The sequence below is a fragment of the Crocodylus porosus genome, unplaced genomic scaffold (assembly GCF_001723895.1).
Source record: "Crocodylus porosus isolate Cpor-Errol unplaced genomic scaffold, CroPor_comp1, whole genome shotgun sequence".
In the NCBI taxonomy this organism is placed as follows: domain Eukaryota; kingdom Metazoa; phylum Chordata; order Crocodylia; family Crocodylidae; genus Crocodylus; species Crocodylus porosus.
Window position 1 is genome coordinate 110,752,915 of NW_017728943.1, and position 17,742 is coordinate 110,770,656.

A 17,742-nucleotide genomic window follows, 5' to 3' on the forward strand; every position below is an offset into this window, starting at 1 on the left:
AAAAAATATTTAGCCCAAGGTTTTCATAAGCAGGCAGTGAAAGATGTATCGTTTAATCCACCGTTGTGTCTGCAAATAATTCCTTATGCTAAGTAGCTCCTCACATTTGTAGCCACTGGACTGACTCTCAGTACATTAATAACACCTGTCATGAGATTTTGGGATATACTAGAACAATTTATTTCCCAGTGGGGTTCTTATCTAAACAAGATCAGTCTTTATATCTTTCTCCATTTAGCCAGGATTCTGTTGTAGTGTATCTTGGTATTATCTGTGTCTTGCTGTTTCTCAACTGGGGAGGGGAAAAATACAGAATAGATATCACTTCCAGCAGTGTCATTGTCATGCCAAATAGTAATACCTTACTAATAAACAGAAAGCAGAAAGCATTTTATGTTAAATCTCTTTATGTAAGTATTACTTTGTAATGCAAAGGAGCCATGGCATTCTAGCCCAGTAACAAGGCAGGCACATATTACGGAAGGTTTCTACGATCCACTTTAGTGTTAGATTTTCCTTTTTAGAAAGAAGAGATTATATTTCTGGTTGGTGAACAGGGGATATGTCTACACGAGATGCTGACTGCTCAATAGCCTGATACTACTTGTGCAGTAGCATTATGTGACAAAAACTGTGACATGAGGCTGCTGCACAGTAGTATTAGGCTACTGTGCAGTAGCATCACAAAAAAGGCATTCACAGGCGCTACTAGACAGTAACGGGTTACTGAGTATTTATTTAGTACTTATATAAATAAGTAACAACTGTGCAGTAGCATCTCATGAAGACACAGCCAGGGAGTCCAGTTATTATTTCCTGGCTGTTAGTAATATCTTGCTTATTCTCATAAAGCTGCTAACTCACCCAAATATTTAGTTGAAATGTAATCTGCAAAATATCTTCTAAGAAATGCATTATTTCAGATTATGCAGATTGATACTACTAAATTATTGGTATTAGAATGAGCAGGGATCTTTATTACAATATGTTGCAAAACTTTTGACCTTCATAACTTCCCTTTGTTTCTAAACTAAATCAGTGCTTTAGCTAAAGTCTTATTTGAACCAGACACAACAGTAGTTCTAGCACTTATACTACAGGAACATGTGCTATATCCACCTAAACATGACATTCATTCTTAATTGAGCTAGGGAGCATGATTTTTTTTAATCTGATTTTTAACCACTGGTCGTTTACAAGAGGTGCTCAGTTCTGATCAGTTAACCTCAACTTAATCTGTTGTGGTCATCCAACCTTTATGGCATGGGTATGTGGGTCACAGAGTTGAGCATGCATGCCTATAAACGTAGAATATCCGTTATAAGGAAGAATAAGTGTTTTGTGATATGACTGAATTATATATGTACAATTTAAGTAAGTTTCCTGTGTTTCTTGTGCAGCTGAAAGATATCACACATTTTAATAAGAAAAATGCTGCCATGAAATATTTAAATGCACATCAGTATACTTGCATATGTGTCCTTTCTGGAGAATGGTTTTATTTGAGACTATTATGAATTGCTATTAATATATTAGAAAGCAAGATAGATACCACAAGTAAGTTTCATGAGTAATTGTCTATATTTCACCTATGCTGAATTTCTATTAGTTACAGTTGCATGTAAGTTTATAGGAAAATGCGACTAGAAGGATATAATCTTCTGAAGCAATATGCAGAATACATGTTCCCCTCTCTGTTTGCATTTCTGGCCTGCTTTTTAGATGCCCTGACTTTCCTGGTCTCTCCCATATATAGATCTTCCTCACACACCATCCATCAAATCTCTGAAACATGGTAAGGGGGAATCTGGATTCCTCCTAACTTAGAGAAACACCTGGATACTACAACAGTGTGCACTAGGAATAAACCATGCAAAGGAGGGAACCTTAAATGCCAGCAGAAGGGAAATGATCATGTGAGAGAGGGGAGGGGAGAAGGAATCTTTCCTCATCCTCTTTCCAGGTGAGGAAGCCTGAGATCTTCCTCACTTGCAAATTTAGCGGGGGGTAAGGGTTCCCCTGTGACAGGATAAGGAGCTGAGAGCTTCTCCGCAAGCTCACCCTTGTGATTCTGGGAACAGGCAAAGCTAGAGGAAAACAGATCATCTCATTCTGCCTCAGCTGTCTTTTTTAAATGATTATTTGTTACATGCAGAACAGCAAGTGGGCAACTAGTAAGGCTTAGTAATAGGGAGGTTTTATTTAATTCAGTTTTTAAGCTGCTTTATTCCGTGAAATCCTTTAAAACACTGAGATTATAATTTTAAAGATACCAGGACACTGCCATGGATTCTGTAGTGTATGTAACTCAGAAGCATATTTTCATGGAAGATTAAATGTTATATACAGTATCTGAAATTGTTATTGATTACATTTTGCAGTTGTATTCCCATGTTGAGGGTTTGGTTCTAGAGTTTCAGTGCATGAATTAAGAACTTTCAAAGCATTCTTTTGGCAGGAATTATAACAGCTATAGTATCGCCAGCTCATGAATTTTATCACAAGATTTTCAGGATTTGATGTTGTATCTGAAGACTCAGCATAAGAAGCCCAGTAAACATAACAGAATCTGAGCTTTGATTTTTCAAACAGCTTCTAGCCCGATGAAGCCCTAAGAAAAGCTTGGAGGTACAATCCAAGAACACCAAAAAGGTCAAAAATCCCAACACAAATAGCAATAAACAATTTCAGAATTATGCTACCGATTTGTAGCCTGACTCTCAAGTTTTTGATGCTTGGGATTGGCAATACTAAGAGTCAACAATGGTCAAGAATTGTGCTTCCTAAAACTGTACACTATAATTTTGTCAAAGGACATAATTGTACATGCTGAGGTAGTTAGATCCGTCCATCAAAATGTATCTTTAGTTTATGCAATGTCATGGCCTATAAGCTTCCTACTGTTTAGCAGTTGAGGGACCTACTCTTCTTGGGTTCTGCAGTCATCTGGATAATGGTTTTCTCTAATTTTTATATTATTTACAGAAACAAAATTTTTTAATTCTGCAAGGTATTTTTGGCTATAGGCTATATAGAAGTTATTCCATGTCATTACTGTAGCTGCAGCTGAAGGCATTTTTAAGGTTCTTGTCAGAAGAGTCTGGGTTCTAAAACAAAGTGTCCTCATATAATCATGTTATACAAACCTATATAACTTGTCTCAAAGGCATGCTCAGGTGTGAATGCCAGGAGGGGTCTGTCATACCCCCTACCCCACCCTCCCCCCCGACTCTCCCCAGTATTTGGGGCTTGACATAGATGCAGTAGGAGTGACTCAAAATGAGCTAATATACTCCTTTCCTGCTGGTGAAGAGCAGTTTCTGGTTATAGCCCTGCCCTTGGGAGAAGTTGATGCTTCTAAACTATCCTTAGTTTTCCCTCTGCATCTGCAGAAGGCATTTAGCTAGCTGCCTTTGAGCAGCGTTTGCCAAATGGTCCTCTCACTGTTAATAGGAGAGGACACCTTCTATAATGTGTCAGTGGCTGATAGATACTGCAGTCCAGCCCACCATTTTGGGGTATCACAGACTTGTTTTAGCCTGTCCCTTGGATCATATTCCTGCTGGAACACAATTTATCTCTGTTCACTTCACTCCTTTGCCACTTGCTCTTACATCTGCTGTACATAGTTCTGCCCCAGCTCATGAGAAAGCCTTCCACTTTATGGATTATCTTTGCTCCTGCACACCACTCTTTCTATTTTTGATCCTCCACCTTCTTCAAGTTTCCCATAAAGGTGTGTCTCTTCTCCCTTACCTTTGCCTCGGTTTCAGGGGCAATATTTTCTTTAAATCTCTGCCATTTGATGCTATGATTAATAGAGATGCTAAATTGTTAGAGAATTATTTAAAAGCCATGTTACGATTTGATGGTAATATTATTCTTACTATCAGTGAAGAATCTGGGATTGAAGTTGTGAACTGAAGCTGTTTAAAATGGTTGTTCTACCCAATGTTATATACAATAACATTGTATTGCACTGACTTGGGTTTTTTAACAGAAGTCCCGTGCTGGTGTTCCAGTGCCCGCACCACCATGTCATTTGCCTTGACTGCTTCCATTTATACTGTGTGACTATGCTGAATGATCGCCAGTTCATCCATGATCCTGAGCTTGGCTACTCCCTCCCCTGTGTAGGTAAGTTTGGGATGTTCTTTTACTTATTCTTGCCCCGTTATCTGTTGACAGAATTAGAGCATGTCTGAGTAGTTGTTTCACTTGACGGAAAATGTGTTTTGTTACTGAAATGGTCCTTTTGGCTCTGTATGTGAGCTGGCTCTAAAGCATTAGCTCAATTCCAAAGGGCATTTCTTTTATAAGCAAATGCATGTATTTTTCATGTTAGTATCATTATAAAGTGCTCAAGAAAGATAGCAGTAAGCATTAAAAATAAATCCTTGATGACCTCCAGGTCTTTTCTTCTGAGTCAAATAAGTTAACTTTTTCTGGCATAGCTTCAAGTGTTAATAAAAAAAAAAAGTAATAGGAATTTTAAATAGCCTTCTTGTTGATGAAGTTATCTCTACTAATTATCATTGCACTGAATGAAATGCAGATCTCCCAATGTATGTGCTAGGTTATCTGCTGTAGCTGACTAGGAAGTGAAATTTGCCTTCTGTAGAGAAAGATTTATATTGAATCTCAAAGATCACTTTTGACAGATGTGAGACAAAAAGTCAAATCCATCACATTGTCACACAGAAAATTTGCTGTGTGGAACTTCACCAGAATGTTGTATTGCTGCTGTTTGCATGTGTGTTTGTCTGAAGTGCCATGCAGTACCATGTAAATCACATCCTTTCACTTTGCAAGCTGCAAATAAGATGGATTTGCTGTGGTTGTTTGAGTAGAGGAAAAACTGTGGGCATTTCTTATGAGAGTGACATTTGCTTTATACTGGGGCATGTCTTAAAGGTATTGAATCTACTGTAATAAAGAGCAGTTCAGCTTGTCTATATTTACCAGCTGCTTTTAATCATTTCAGTAGCATCTTAGCAATGGTCATAAGTTCACATACTGCCAATATTGCAGTTCATATGCTGCTAATGTCTGTTTGCCAGGTTTCTATTTAAATGTAGCATAGCCATGTAGTAGTGCTCTGTACAATAGTATCTTGTTACAGAGAAGCATTTTCCCCTCACCCACAGATAAATCATATATATATATAATGCTGGTTGCTTTAGAAGGGCTGTCAGTGAAATCCTGATTTGTTCTTCCTACTCAGTGTTACTTCCTTGATTTTTACATGGTGATGTTAGGTGACTCAATACTGGTCTGCCCCCCTGCCTACATACCCCACAAATTAATCAATTTTCAGCCCCGCACACAAATGAATCAGTCTTTTCCCTTTGCTGAAGATTTATCAATTTTCTTCCTCTCCCCATTCATCAGTTATCTTTCCTGTTCTTCCTCTTGTTTCCCAAATTAATCAATTCTCTCAGCAGCAGCTCATCCCCCTGCCCAGTCAGGCCTCCTTTCAACTTTAGTTGTCACCACAGCCCGTCCTCCAATTTAGACATAATATTCTTGCCTGATGGCCCTTCAACCTCATCTTCTGGCTCAGCCACTTCATTAATACTATTATACTGACAGCATGCTGGGCACTGTTTTTCAGAACTAGTTCTTCAATTTGGGGGTTTTCTACTTCTTTTTCTCTTACTCAGAGAGGAGGCTAGCAAATAAGCTACAATTTCTGGCAGCTGCCTGGAGATAAGGACCCAGATATCTTCTTACTTCTGTAGGCTTATGCTTGGGATTTCTAGAATGGAGTATTGAAAGGGAAGTAGAAGGAAAGTGATGGCAGTGGAAATCTATGAAAAGTATGGGAGGATGAGCAGAAGTACTCAGGGCCTTGCCTCAGGTCTTTGATTGCTATTGAGGGAAGAGCTTGGCCTAAGGTAGGGGGAGTCAGAACGATTCACAGAAATAACTTACAGTTCTGCTTAACTCAGGCAGAATAAGAGTAAATCTACTCTCCACAGGCCTGGCAGTATAAAAATATTGGGTAGTCTTTCACCATCCCTCAGGTAGAGCTTTCTCCTCATTTCCTATGTTAAAGGTTCTCTTCCCAAGCCGTAAACCAGATTGCCAACCCGTATTGCCAACCCAAGGGGCCCAAACCCATGTCATAATCCAAAACTCTCAAGACTTCAAAAAAATGAGATATTATATCATTGTTGTAGTTGTTTATTTTTCTACATTCTGGCCTTTTTCTTTGCCTGCTGTTTCTGACCCTCTAGTTGGTAACCACAATCATTTTTGGATCAGCCCCATCCATTCAGTTGCTTTATACTAGTGGTTAGCACTCTGCTGCTTGCATAGTCTGAGCTGACAAATGGTAGCAGTGGCTGGAGTGCAGTCTCTATCCCTGAACCTGCAGCAGTTACACAGGCTGCTGCTCCCAAACCTAAACTTTGTTTGTTTAAGCTGCTGCTCTTTGTCTTTTATCAATTTGTATCAGTCTGAGGCTGCAAGCTGTGCTAAATCATTGTGACACTGGGGCAACTGGGTCAGTTGTCACTTAGAGGTGGCTGAATCATTAAATTTCTGGGTCACAGAAAATTTCAGCATTTTAGAGTCTGGTTCCCGTCCAGTGCAAAATGAAATGGAAGGTCTTGAAAATTTTCCCATGGAACTGAAGTTGCAGCAAAAATTACAAAGTGTGTTCCTCAGGGATGCTGGCAGCTGCTGAGTAAAATGGACATGCTTCTTGCCAAGTTCACATTGCCCACCACTGACTACCAGTGGGGAAACGGGAAACTTGCAGGAATCAGATGGCCTAGGGAACCAGGTGACTTAATACAAGAAGATCTGAGTTCCTGACCCTGGGCCAGCCCCTTCTTTTGTTAGGATTGCTTAGGAGTCCTAGACCCTAGAAGCCTGGAGTGTCCTGAAACACAGGCAGATAGCAAACTAGGTATGGTTCTAAGGGAAACCAGCTGGGGAGCCCACAAAACTTAGCAGAAATGGTAAAGGTAAATGGCCAACCTCTGTGCCTAGTGTAGTAGGAACATGCAGTGCAGAAGCAGCAGCCAGAAGTTTTCAAGCTCATGGGAGGATGTGACCTCCTTTTTCTGCTGCTGGCATACTGATTTTCAGTGGCAATGGAGGCTTCCCACACAGCAGCAAATCTTAATTGTTGTTCTTGTGTCACCCAGGGCATCATGTGCTGCTGCTGCTTTGCCCTCCCTATTGCTGGAATTGGCGCCGATGCAGGGAGGGTACAGGGTGTTTGTTGTGGGGAGTGAGGGGAAAGGGGATTGAGTTCCTCCTTGGCTTCATTAAAGGGCCCCTTAGACAGCACCCAGAGGTTGTTCCCTGTTTGCCCACCACTGTTATGCTACTGGTAAGTCTTCATGAAACGTTGGTTTGGATCAGTCAGTATTGTCCACTAGAAATATTTAGTTGGAAAACTTCTGGCCAGCAAATTTTTGAGAACTACCCTAACTCTAACCCTAACCTTGAACCTAAACTGTTTTTCCTGGCTGGGTCAGACAAAGGAACTTGTCTCCTGAAGCACTACACTGGCATTGGTTTAAATGAACTAAGCACCTTGTGCTGGCTTGCCATGTCACTTGCTGACATTTCAATCTATGGGGTTCAGTGAGGCAAATTAAATGGGAGGGATAAGTGTCTTGTTTTTTCTTGTCACATTGCTGCTTTGTCTGCAGCACCAGGTGGCTTCTGTGCAGAAATGCATGCCTTTGGGGTGTTCTAGCTTTCCAGTCATCACCCAAATCAGTTCAGTTTTTCTAACATTCCTTGCAATTTTAAAGACTGCATTATGCAGCAGATAGAAAAATAGGAATGCACTGACTTACTTTTCCCATTGGTTGGCTAAATACAAACATGCAAAGCTTAGCTACATATAGGCCAATTGCCTACTTGGTTTCTGGTGCTTTGTGATACGTAAGCCACAGAATACTCAAACTTTTCAACAGACTTATGCCTCAGATGGAAGGCGAGATTCTAAAGTAATCACCTGGGCTCTGGGAAGAAGGGACTGAATAAAAGTAATAAATATCACAGGTTGAAGCAGGTGGCAGCAGTTAAACATCTGATACTTAAAAGGGCCTAGAAACATATGGCTTTTGTTTTAGGAAAATAAAAGAACTCCCTGTACCCTGGGCTAATGTTGGCTGTACTACTAAGGCATTTTTTATATTGCATCAATATATACCAATTATGTACCATGTAGCTACCATGCATGCAGTTAGTCCTATATTCCTTTCTAACTGTACAAAGCCATGTACATAAGTATGATTTTTAATATCCTGTAATAAAGTTTTAAATCTGAAGAAGTTGGTAGTATTCATCAAACTAGCATTAAATTACTTCTTTTCCCTGGTAGGTAGTCCTTCAGAAAATGGCTGTTGAGACAATGCAGGAAAGCATAAGCTGCTGCTATTCCAGGGGCGGGCAATTATTTCAGGCGGAGGGACGCTTACTGAGTTTTGGCAAGGCATCGAGGGCAGCATGACGAGCAGCCAGGAGCAGATAAATATTAACTTTCTAAATTTTTAGGGGCCTTGCGAGCCGGATAAAATGGCCTGGCGGGCTGCATCTGGCCCACAGGCTGCATTTTGCCCACCCCTATGTTACTCCCTGCTATTCAAGAACATAGGATGATTGTCCCTGTCGTTGTTCATACAGTATCTTTCAACAACTGTATGTTTTAAAAGAATTCAGGACACTATCTTTGGTATTGATTTCCACCTGTTCTGGTAGTGCATATTAAACCACATAGTATATTTAAGGTGGAGGAAATTATAAGGATTTTTCACCCAAATTTCTGTAAGCACAATCATGAAATTATTTCCTTTTAAGTTGGACACGTTCTACAGGACATGCTAACAAATACCTGTTTTCATCTGTGGCAACATCATGTCACTCCAACCTATCACTTCCAGGAATGAAGCTAAAGCAAAAAGATCAAATCTTATTTTTAATCAGAGGTTGGGCATTGACATCCAAGATTATGCTCTGGGCTTATGTCTAACAGGAATATGAAACTAATCCATTTTAGTGTGGTGATGTCAATACTGTGATCAAGTAAGTGATAGCTCTTTAGCACCTACAAGCACATACTTTTTTTTTATAAATGGCTAATCCCAATACTATGTTATTGCCTAAATCAGTGGTTCTCAACTTTTTCAGACACAAGGCACCCCTCAGTAGATTTGAGGTACCCCTTGGAAAATGTCAGCTCTTAGTTTTTGCTCTTTTTTTGACTACAGAAAAATAATATAACAATTTTCTGCTACAAAGAACACAAAGACTATGACAGGTCACAGAATCATAGAAAATTAGGGTTTGAAGGGACCTCAGGAGGTCCAACCCCCTCATCTAGGTCAGAGTGTTTTAAACACTTTGGATTCTTATTTGAAATCTCTGGGTTTATCTTATGAATCATGTTTGCACACCTAACAGTACTAACATTTTGGGACACCCTGTGGTGCTCTTAAAAGGGTGTCAAGGTACCTCAGGGTACCATGGTTCTCTGGTTGAGAATCACTGGTCTAAATACTTAAAATTCACTGATTAGCAGTATCAAACTATTTATGGCATCATGTATGGGAAACGCTAATGTTTCAGGCTTGCTCTGCTCAAAGCATTATTTCATTTGTCCACATTCAAATAAAAATGATGTTATTTAAAATCCATTCTATTTCTCTAAGGCATATGTGCACATGGTGCCTTAAAACAGTGCAGGAGGGTTTAGTCTGGTAATTAAGCTTATTTAGATTGTTTGCATGTGCAAATTAGTTCTGTTCATTCCTGTGTTTTTTAAAAATATAGATAACATAATGAACACAGCCTGCAGTTTCCATTAACATTTGACTCTCTGTTCCTGATTTTGATCAGCAGAACATACAGACATAGCGGGGACTTTCTTTTTATCTTTTATTGGATCAATCTAGAGGTCAAACCACCACAGACAATAGAAAAAAAAAGCAGTGGCATCTACGCAAAAGGGGCAGTGACTGACAAATCAGTCTTAGCACAGGTACATGGTTACTTGAGTTGCACAGGATCTTTGTTATGGACTTCAGATGAACAGTGTATCTCAGGTAAGGTGAATAACCATTTGCGTATGGACATGCACTTTGTATGGCCATACTTTTCATCTTTTCATTTCTGTATGTGACCACATGAACAAGAAGATTAAGCATGGTAGAAGACAAGTAAGGGCAGGTGATGATGAACGGTATCAACTTGAAAGTGGCATAATTTCACTCTAGTCTTGCATAAAACATACCATGTTTTTCTTTTTTATAGCACAAAATTAATTCCTTAATGCATAGCTGCTAATCTGGTGCCATGCAACAGTATTCCAGGTGGAAATAGACAGCATCCGGTATTACATCTCTGACTAAGTAGATCTCCAGTATATTGATAGGATTAGCTGCTCAGAATAATGTAGCAACTGCATGATTCAAACCCAGTATATCATTAAAGACAAAGAATTTACAGATAGAAGCAGGTGATATTATACTGGTCATTAAAATTTAAAATAAATAAATAAATGTTACAAATTATACACTCTCTGCCCTTGTTAAATGGCAACAATAATCTATCCCATCTCTCTGTATGGTGTCTTGTATTAATGAGGCTCCATGCACAGAAATTTCCATGAGTGGTGACCTCCAAGTATCTTTGAAATAATTATTAAGGTGCTTAGAGGGACAGATTTGCATATGCATGAAAGATCATTTATGGTTATTTAGTTGCTGTGCGGGGCACTGGAATCTCATAGCATTACCTCGAAACAGGCAGTGTATGCAAATAGACAATATATTACGCCATTTAAACATGCACTGTTCTTACCATCATCATTTCATTTAAAAAAAAATAAAACTGAGTTCTAGCAATATAGGGCTACAGCCAGTAGGTTAACACAAATTCCCAGAGGGCTGGGAAATAGTTTGGCAAAGGAAAAGATGATAGTGAGGACAAGGAAAACCAGGGTTTGACACTGCTGTTAGCACTTTGCAAAAATGACTTTGTATCAGTTTAATTCTTAAGAATTATCAAAGACGTGATGTATTTTTTAAAAGCCTAGATAAAAGACACTGTTCCCATGATAACAGTAAAACACTTTTGTATCTGGAAGTAATCTTGCCATTACCTCATATAAATAAATAAATAGGTTCAATTACCACAAGTTTGTATATGGAACACTTAATAAAAAGGATTGAAGCTCTAAAGAAGCTTTAAGGGCCATCTTCCACTAGAAGAATGCTGCTTGGGAATTATTAAAAAGGGCACATTTTAAGGTTCAACCATATAGATTCTGTATGCATAATAACTAGATGTTTTTGTTGCTATAAGAATGTTGATGGAGTGGTGGCACTGAGTATCCTCTTAAAAAGTCACAACAGCGATCAAAAGAGGAGATGAGATTGTGTCACTATATATCAGACATATAAAGTACATAGCAAAGTTACAGTTTGCAAATTAAAGGAAGGGGAAAGGCAGGATATCAGATTTGATTATGAGAAACAGTTCATTTGAGTTTCATCTGTTCTGTATGCCATGTACAATTCCCTTGCAGTTTTGAAAATGTGCAAGACTAATTTCGAACTGAACAGAGCATGCTCAGAAATGTGTGTAAAGATGTAAATTAAAGAAAAAGTAAAAGAACAGCAATTTCTGTGTTAAGTCAGCCCAAACCTTAGCTAGTGTAAAGCCTCAGCAAGCTGCTAGCTTCCTAAACCTGTAGCTCTGAGTAACCTTTCTTTACAAGATTAAGGTAATTTGGGAATATCGAAATACAGAAAAGTCCAGGTGATTAGTGACTACATGAGTGAAATGAAAGAGAAAGGTAGAGAAAATCTGTGCAGCTTTTGAAAAATTCTTCAAAGAGCAGCTTATCTTTCATATATTTGGTTTAAAATTTTAAATTTCTGACAGCTTTAAACTTTGTGATCCTTTGTTTTCATGAAAAGTGTGAGCATATAGGTGCAGGTGTGGGAGGCTGAAGGAATATTTTTTTAGATTATAATACACCGTAGAAGAAGGCCTGCTTGTCTCAAGATGTAATAAACAGGCAATTATAGTTTCCAGACTTCTTTTACTGCAACTGTTCTAGCTGCCTTTTCCCTCTTTCTGCCTTGCTAGTAAACTCCTGCCCACAGAAACAAAGTGCAGAGATGCACCACCACAGCCGGTACTTCTCTTCTACTCAGGTTTTAACCTTGCACATGCCATGGTGGTATCTGAGTGACTTTCTTGGATGCATTAAGTGATGTGAGTGGCATGTGTTGTGTACTTCATTCTTTCTTTTTCCAGAAGACACACATACATGCACATGCATGCGTGGTATGTAAAAACATTATATTTATACCAGTACAACTGGCCTGGAAATGGCAGATCCCTTAGAAAAATGAGGTAAAAGTGCTTTATGGTAGAGTATCTACAGGAGAAACAAATGCTTATACACTTATGTCTCTGAGAAAAGCCACCGTGTTGTCTTCCTACTTCCCAGTCTGCATTTCTCCAGCTTCCTTCTCCCCTCCAGGGAGATCAGTCTATGATTTGGCCTGCAGTCTCGTGGTGCAGCCCAGCACACAGCTGACCATTAGGGCTGTGCGAAGCTTTGGTCGCTGATTGGATTTGGAAGAGATTTGGCCTGATTCAGTGGCTGAATCTCCAAATCCGAATCAAATCAGGAGACCCTTTAATCTCTCTGAATCGAATCAGAAACCTCCAAATTGATTTGGAGACGAGTCGGAGAGATTCGATGATTTGGACATAGACACAGCTTTAAATGTTTTTTCTACATGCCTCAAGGTACCAGGTGGCTTGTGAATGCTGACATGGGGTGGATGGAGCGTCCCACAGGAGTGCAGGGGGTACTCCAGTGCACTCAGTGGCGGACCCAGAAGTGTACCAGAAGCACTTCTGGTCCACTTCCAGGTCTGCTGCAGAGTATGCAGGGACCCCCCCTGCCCCCAAGCTCGGTGACTGGTGCCTCCTAGGGGGATTTGGGGGGGCACCTGGGTTCCCCCCATGGCCAAACACTGAGCCAGAGGGGTGCACTAGGGAGTCTGCCACTTAGCATGCCAGGGAGCCCCCTGCACTCCTGTGGGATGCTCCAACCACCACACCATCTCAGCATTCACAAGCTGCGCCTGATACCTCAAGGTATGTAGAAAAAACATTTAAAGCTGTGTCTATGGCTGAGTCACTGATTCTCCAAATCACCATTAAATCTTCAGATTTGGCTTCAGCCGAATCGAATCAGGACAGTGATCTGAATCAAGTAATCAAATCACTGTCCCCCGAATTGGGCTGAATCCTAAATGAATACAGCCTGCTTTACACACCCCTACTAACCATTCCCACAGACAGATTTAGGGCTGGAAACGTTCAGCCTTTCTCTGCAGCCTCAGGGCTGTGCAGCTATCTGCCCTATCACCCCTCACCCCTCCCCACAAGCACTCGACCCAACCTGCTGGAACCTTCTCCCAGACCTGGACCAGCCCACCTCATGCCACACCAATACTGCAGCTCCCCGCCCCTCGCCTCCAACACCTGAGCCTAGATCATACCTGAAGGGCTGGTTTGGTTTAATAATAAGGCAGGTCTGGGGGCACTGGTCTCAGTGGGGGTTGGGTTTGTGTATGGGATGGGATGGAGTTAGATCTGCCAGACCCTGTCCCCATACTCACACTGCATAGACCTGAATTCCACAAGGTTGAGAGCCCCATTGCCACCCCATTGGCTCTGGCCTGCCCCATTGCCACCCCACAGTTCCAACAGGCCGCAGCCCTCCCCCTCCCCCTGTCCCTGTGCCCAGACCCAGATTTAGAACCAGACTAGCCCACCCTGTCCTTGCCACTTCTGGAGTCTCCGGACTCACCTCCCCACAGGGCCAGGTCATACCTGAAAGTTTGTTTTGGGTCTGGGGTGAGCATGTCTGGTGACCCTGGATATGCTGGGAGCTGGGTCTTTGCTGCTTGGGTCTAGGAGGGGGGAGGGTCTGATGGATCTAGGTGCAATTACAGATGATCTAAAGTGCCTATAGTGTGCCCTTCCTGCCCCAGACTTCCCCTACCCAGTACCCTGGCAGCACCTGACCCTGATCAACCACCATCTGACCATGACCAAATTCACACAACCTGCACTGGAACTGCTTGGTGCCAGAGGTGTTGGGACTCATTGCTGGTTGCTGGTGGGGAAAGTGGCAGGCTTGAAGAGACAGAAGAGATTGTCTGAGTCTCCTGCCTCAAAGCCTGACAGCTGAGAGGGAGAGAGTAGGTGTTATAGAGAGGGAGGGGGCATGGACCCGTGGGCCAGCCAATCAGTCAGCATTGACCTGTGCCCTCAGCTGTTGTAGGCTGTCTCCAGCAGACAGGGGAGCCTGCAAAACATGCTGGGAAGCATGCACAGGAGCCCCTTTCTGTGGCCTGTCAGCAACACAGCTCTCTGTGGAGCATCCATTCACCCCTATAACACTTGTATGGTGTTCCCCCAGTAGATTTTTCTTTTGGGAGAACAATACCGGTAGAGTTCTCTCAGATCTTTTGAACACTTGTATGCACCCACCCTCACACACAAATTCTTTTTCTTCCAGCCCTTTGAGGGAAGTTGTTGCTGATGCTGTTCTGTCCTTTTTAGTGAGGAAACGAAAAGACTGGAATTGTGTCTATCTCTATAGAAAAGTCACTTAATCCTTTTGATTCCTTCTGTTTGGTTCAGCCACTTTCTTTATATGTAGGTTGATTACTAACAATTAAGGCTGGGTTAATGAACATGAAACATTCGATACTTAACTCATTTAAAAAAAAACAATTCAAATGTACATCCTGTTCATTTACTCTGTTGATACCTTCCTTGTGTATTATCTTCAGGTTGTAATTCATTCTATAACATTTAATAACTAGGTGCGATGAAGGGAGAATTTGATGGTGTGCTGATTGATGGAGGTATCCATCACAGTTACGCAAGTCCCATTTGGTTCAGTCTAAGCCCTGTGACTGATTGTTTAGAATGCCTGCATAAAGAAGTGGTTCTTGCTTTTAATGGGAGAAAACCTGTCACATCAGCAAGTTGATTCTAAATTAACTTCTCATAAATGGGCTGAGCAGGGGAGGAAGAAAAGAAATCACAGATTTTAAAAGATTATAAAAACAAGATGGCATTATAATCACAAATGTCTTAGAGTGATGACCATACTTCCTCAAATGTATCTTGTTCATGTAATTAAAATGATGCTCTTAAATTGCTAAAGATGGTGAGAAAAAAATCCAAGCTTGTAAGTTTGGCTTTTATGGAATATAAAGCAATGTCATATGCAGGCATGATGTCTTGCTCTTTATTATTCAGTTAGAAGAGAGAATTTTTTAAATGTTTGGACTTAACTTAGAAAATAATGGTTCTTTCCCTTCATGTTCACATGAAAGATAACAATGCTGTTTATGTTACAAAAGTTCCTACATGCCCTATTTCCTCAGGTGCCAACAGATGTGCCAGGAGATTGCTCAGATGTGCTATAATTACAGCATATTTGAGTAGACTCAATCAAGTCTGCTGGAGCGTGTCAGTTGGCATTCTCCAGCCAGCCTCTGTGTCTCGTGTATCAGCATCCTCATGCTTAAACATACTCCCCGTGCTTTAAATCACTCCCCCCAACCCCAAGCATGGAAAAAAAGGTGTGTTCCTATAATTCATATTCAGCATGAGATTTTCTTTAATAGGTTCTTGTTGTCTCACCTGTCACTACTTCACCGGTTGAGGGTCATCTGTAAATGCTGGTTACCTGTAAGCATGAGGAAAGCAGGCAGAGATGTATTTAATAATGAAAGACAAAAGTTAACTATGAAATCCTTCCTGGAATATCCCTGGCTCTACCAACCCCCAAGTTAGGACCTTTAAAAGAAGATCTCTAGTCCAATATCAAATGAAAAGAAATGGTGCTCAATCAGTAACAGAGAGGGGAATATCTGTTCCCAGTACTTCAAGTCCTAGATCAAAGAAGGATGAAATCCTGAACTCCCTGAGGACTGTGAGTACTTTCACAAATTTCAGTAGGGCCAGGATTTCATTCAGATATTGACTGCACCTTGCCTTCTGAGTGGATTGTGCAGCAAGTTGGGAAGGTTGAATGGCACTTAATGCATTTGTAGGGACCTACTGAAATCACGATTTCACAGAAGTGGGCAATGTCCATGAAATCCACAGAGAAAAAAAAAGAAAACTTACTGAAAATAAAATGCTGGCTCCTGAGAGGGAGCCAGCAGTCCTTACAGCACTGAAGCCCAACCGCACAGCCCATTAGAGGGGAAGAAGGAACAGCAGGCTGCCAGCACACAGGGGAGACCAAGATGGCTGCTGCCCCTGTCCTTCACCTCTGATTGGCTGAGAGGGCTGCCTATTGTGTGCCCCCACCCCTCTCCATCAATCGGCAGCAAGAGGCAGAGCCACATGATGGATAGCCCTCGCAACCTGTCAGTGGTGAGGGGCAGGGCCTGTATCATAGATATTCCTCACAGCCAATCAGTAGCAAGGAGTGGGGCTACTGGAGCCCCTCAGCCAATCAGAGGCATGGGGGGCCTCTGGCTACAATAATAGCAGCTGGACCTGCGATATTCCTGTGATATTGGCCAGCTACCTCCTTGAGTTGGGTAGACTCCTATGCATCTGTCAAGTTTTTACCCACTTGAGAAGTGCCATCATCTACATGAACAGTGAAACTGCCAAATATTATCAAACTCATTAGTCATCAACCTTGTACTGAACAGCATGAATTAGAGGTTGAAAATTCAAGGATCACAGATTCTTGGATGAAAAAAGAACACTTGAAGGTATAAGTGATGAACAGAGGAATAGACAAAATTGAAATGAAGGTTCACGGACTGGGATAGAAGGGACTGATGTACAGAGAAAGAGGCATAGGCTGGTATCTAAGTGGAAACAAATTAGTGGCTGCTCAAGGAAAGAGAAAAGATGGTAGAGATATGAATAAGGAACAACGAGGAAAGAGTTAAAGTTACAGGAAAGAAAAAGTGGGAAAATAATTGTTTCAGGTTATATCCTGCATTAGAGCTCTAGGAAACTTAGGCTAGTGTTCTGGCAGTTGTGCATTTTGTTTTTGAACTGCATTTAAGGGAGCAGGAAGCCTTGCACCCTGGCCTCAAAAGACCCAGGAGATAAAAGTAGCTGTAGTTTCTTACAGAAAAATCCCAGAGCACATTCTGTCTTATACTACTGTACAGACTATTGAGGGGCTTCCCAGAGGTGGAGAATCACAAGGTTCCTAGTGGGTGGCTTTTATATCTGAGAAGATGCTTTATTGCAGTGTAGCATCCTCTCTGAGAAATGTTCTACAAGCCACAGCAGCCTCTATGGGGAGAAATCATTACTGGCTGCTTCCTTTTATACCCTGTAAATGAACTGCAGGGACCAATTGTGGTACATTCACTACGTGTTTATTCTCTGAAGCCTGGTGATTAATATTCCCTGAGTCACTTTCTGAGCTTTGGTCTCCCACATGGCAGTATGTAAAGCTACTGTCACATCACAGAACTAGCTAAGGACATTCTCGTTCAACAAGGAGTTGGTTTAATTAAATTTCTGTGTCTGGAAAGTGAAAATCTAATTTTCTCTTTGACATTTTCTATATTACTACTTAGACAAAATTATGAAAATAATTAATCCCCATGAAGCAGACATCAGCAGTATAAGGGGTGCAAAAATATTGCATATAAATAATACTACTAATCACCAATCTGTTATAAT

The 17,742-nt window shown here is 41.1% G+C and overlaps 1 protein-coding gene across 1 annotated transcript in view; it reads left to right on the forward strand.

The window, feature by feature from the left end:
• PARK2 (parkin RBR E3 ubiquitin protein ligase) overlaps positions 1 to 17,742 on the forward strand; it is a 1,395,896-nt gene that overhangs the window by 899,192 nt on the left and 478,962 nt on the right. The window contains exon 7 of the mRNA XM_019549987.1: positions 4,001 to 4,137. Coding sequence (XP_019405532.1) covers positions 4,001 to 4,137 — 137 coding nt within the window. The remainder of the gene's footprint in view (positions 1 to 4,000; positions 4,138 to 17,742) is intronic.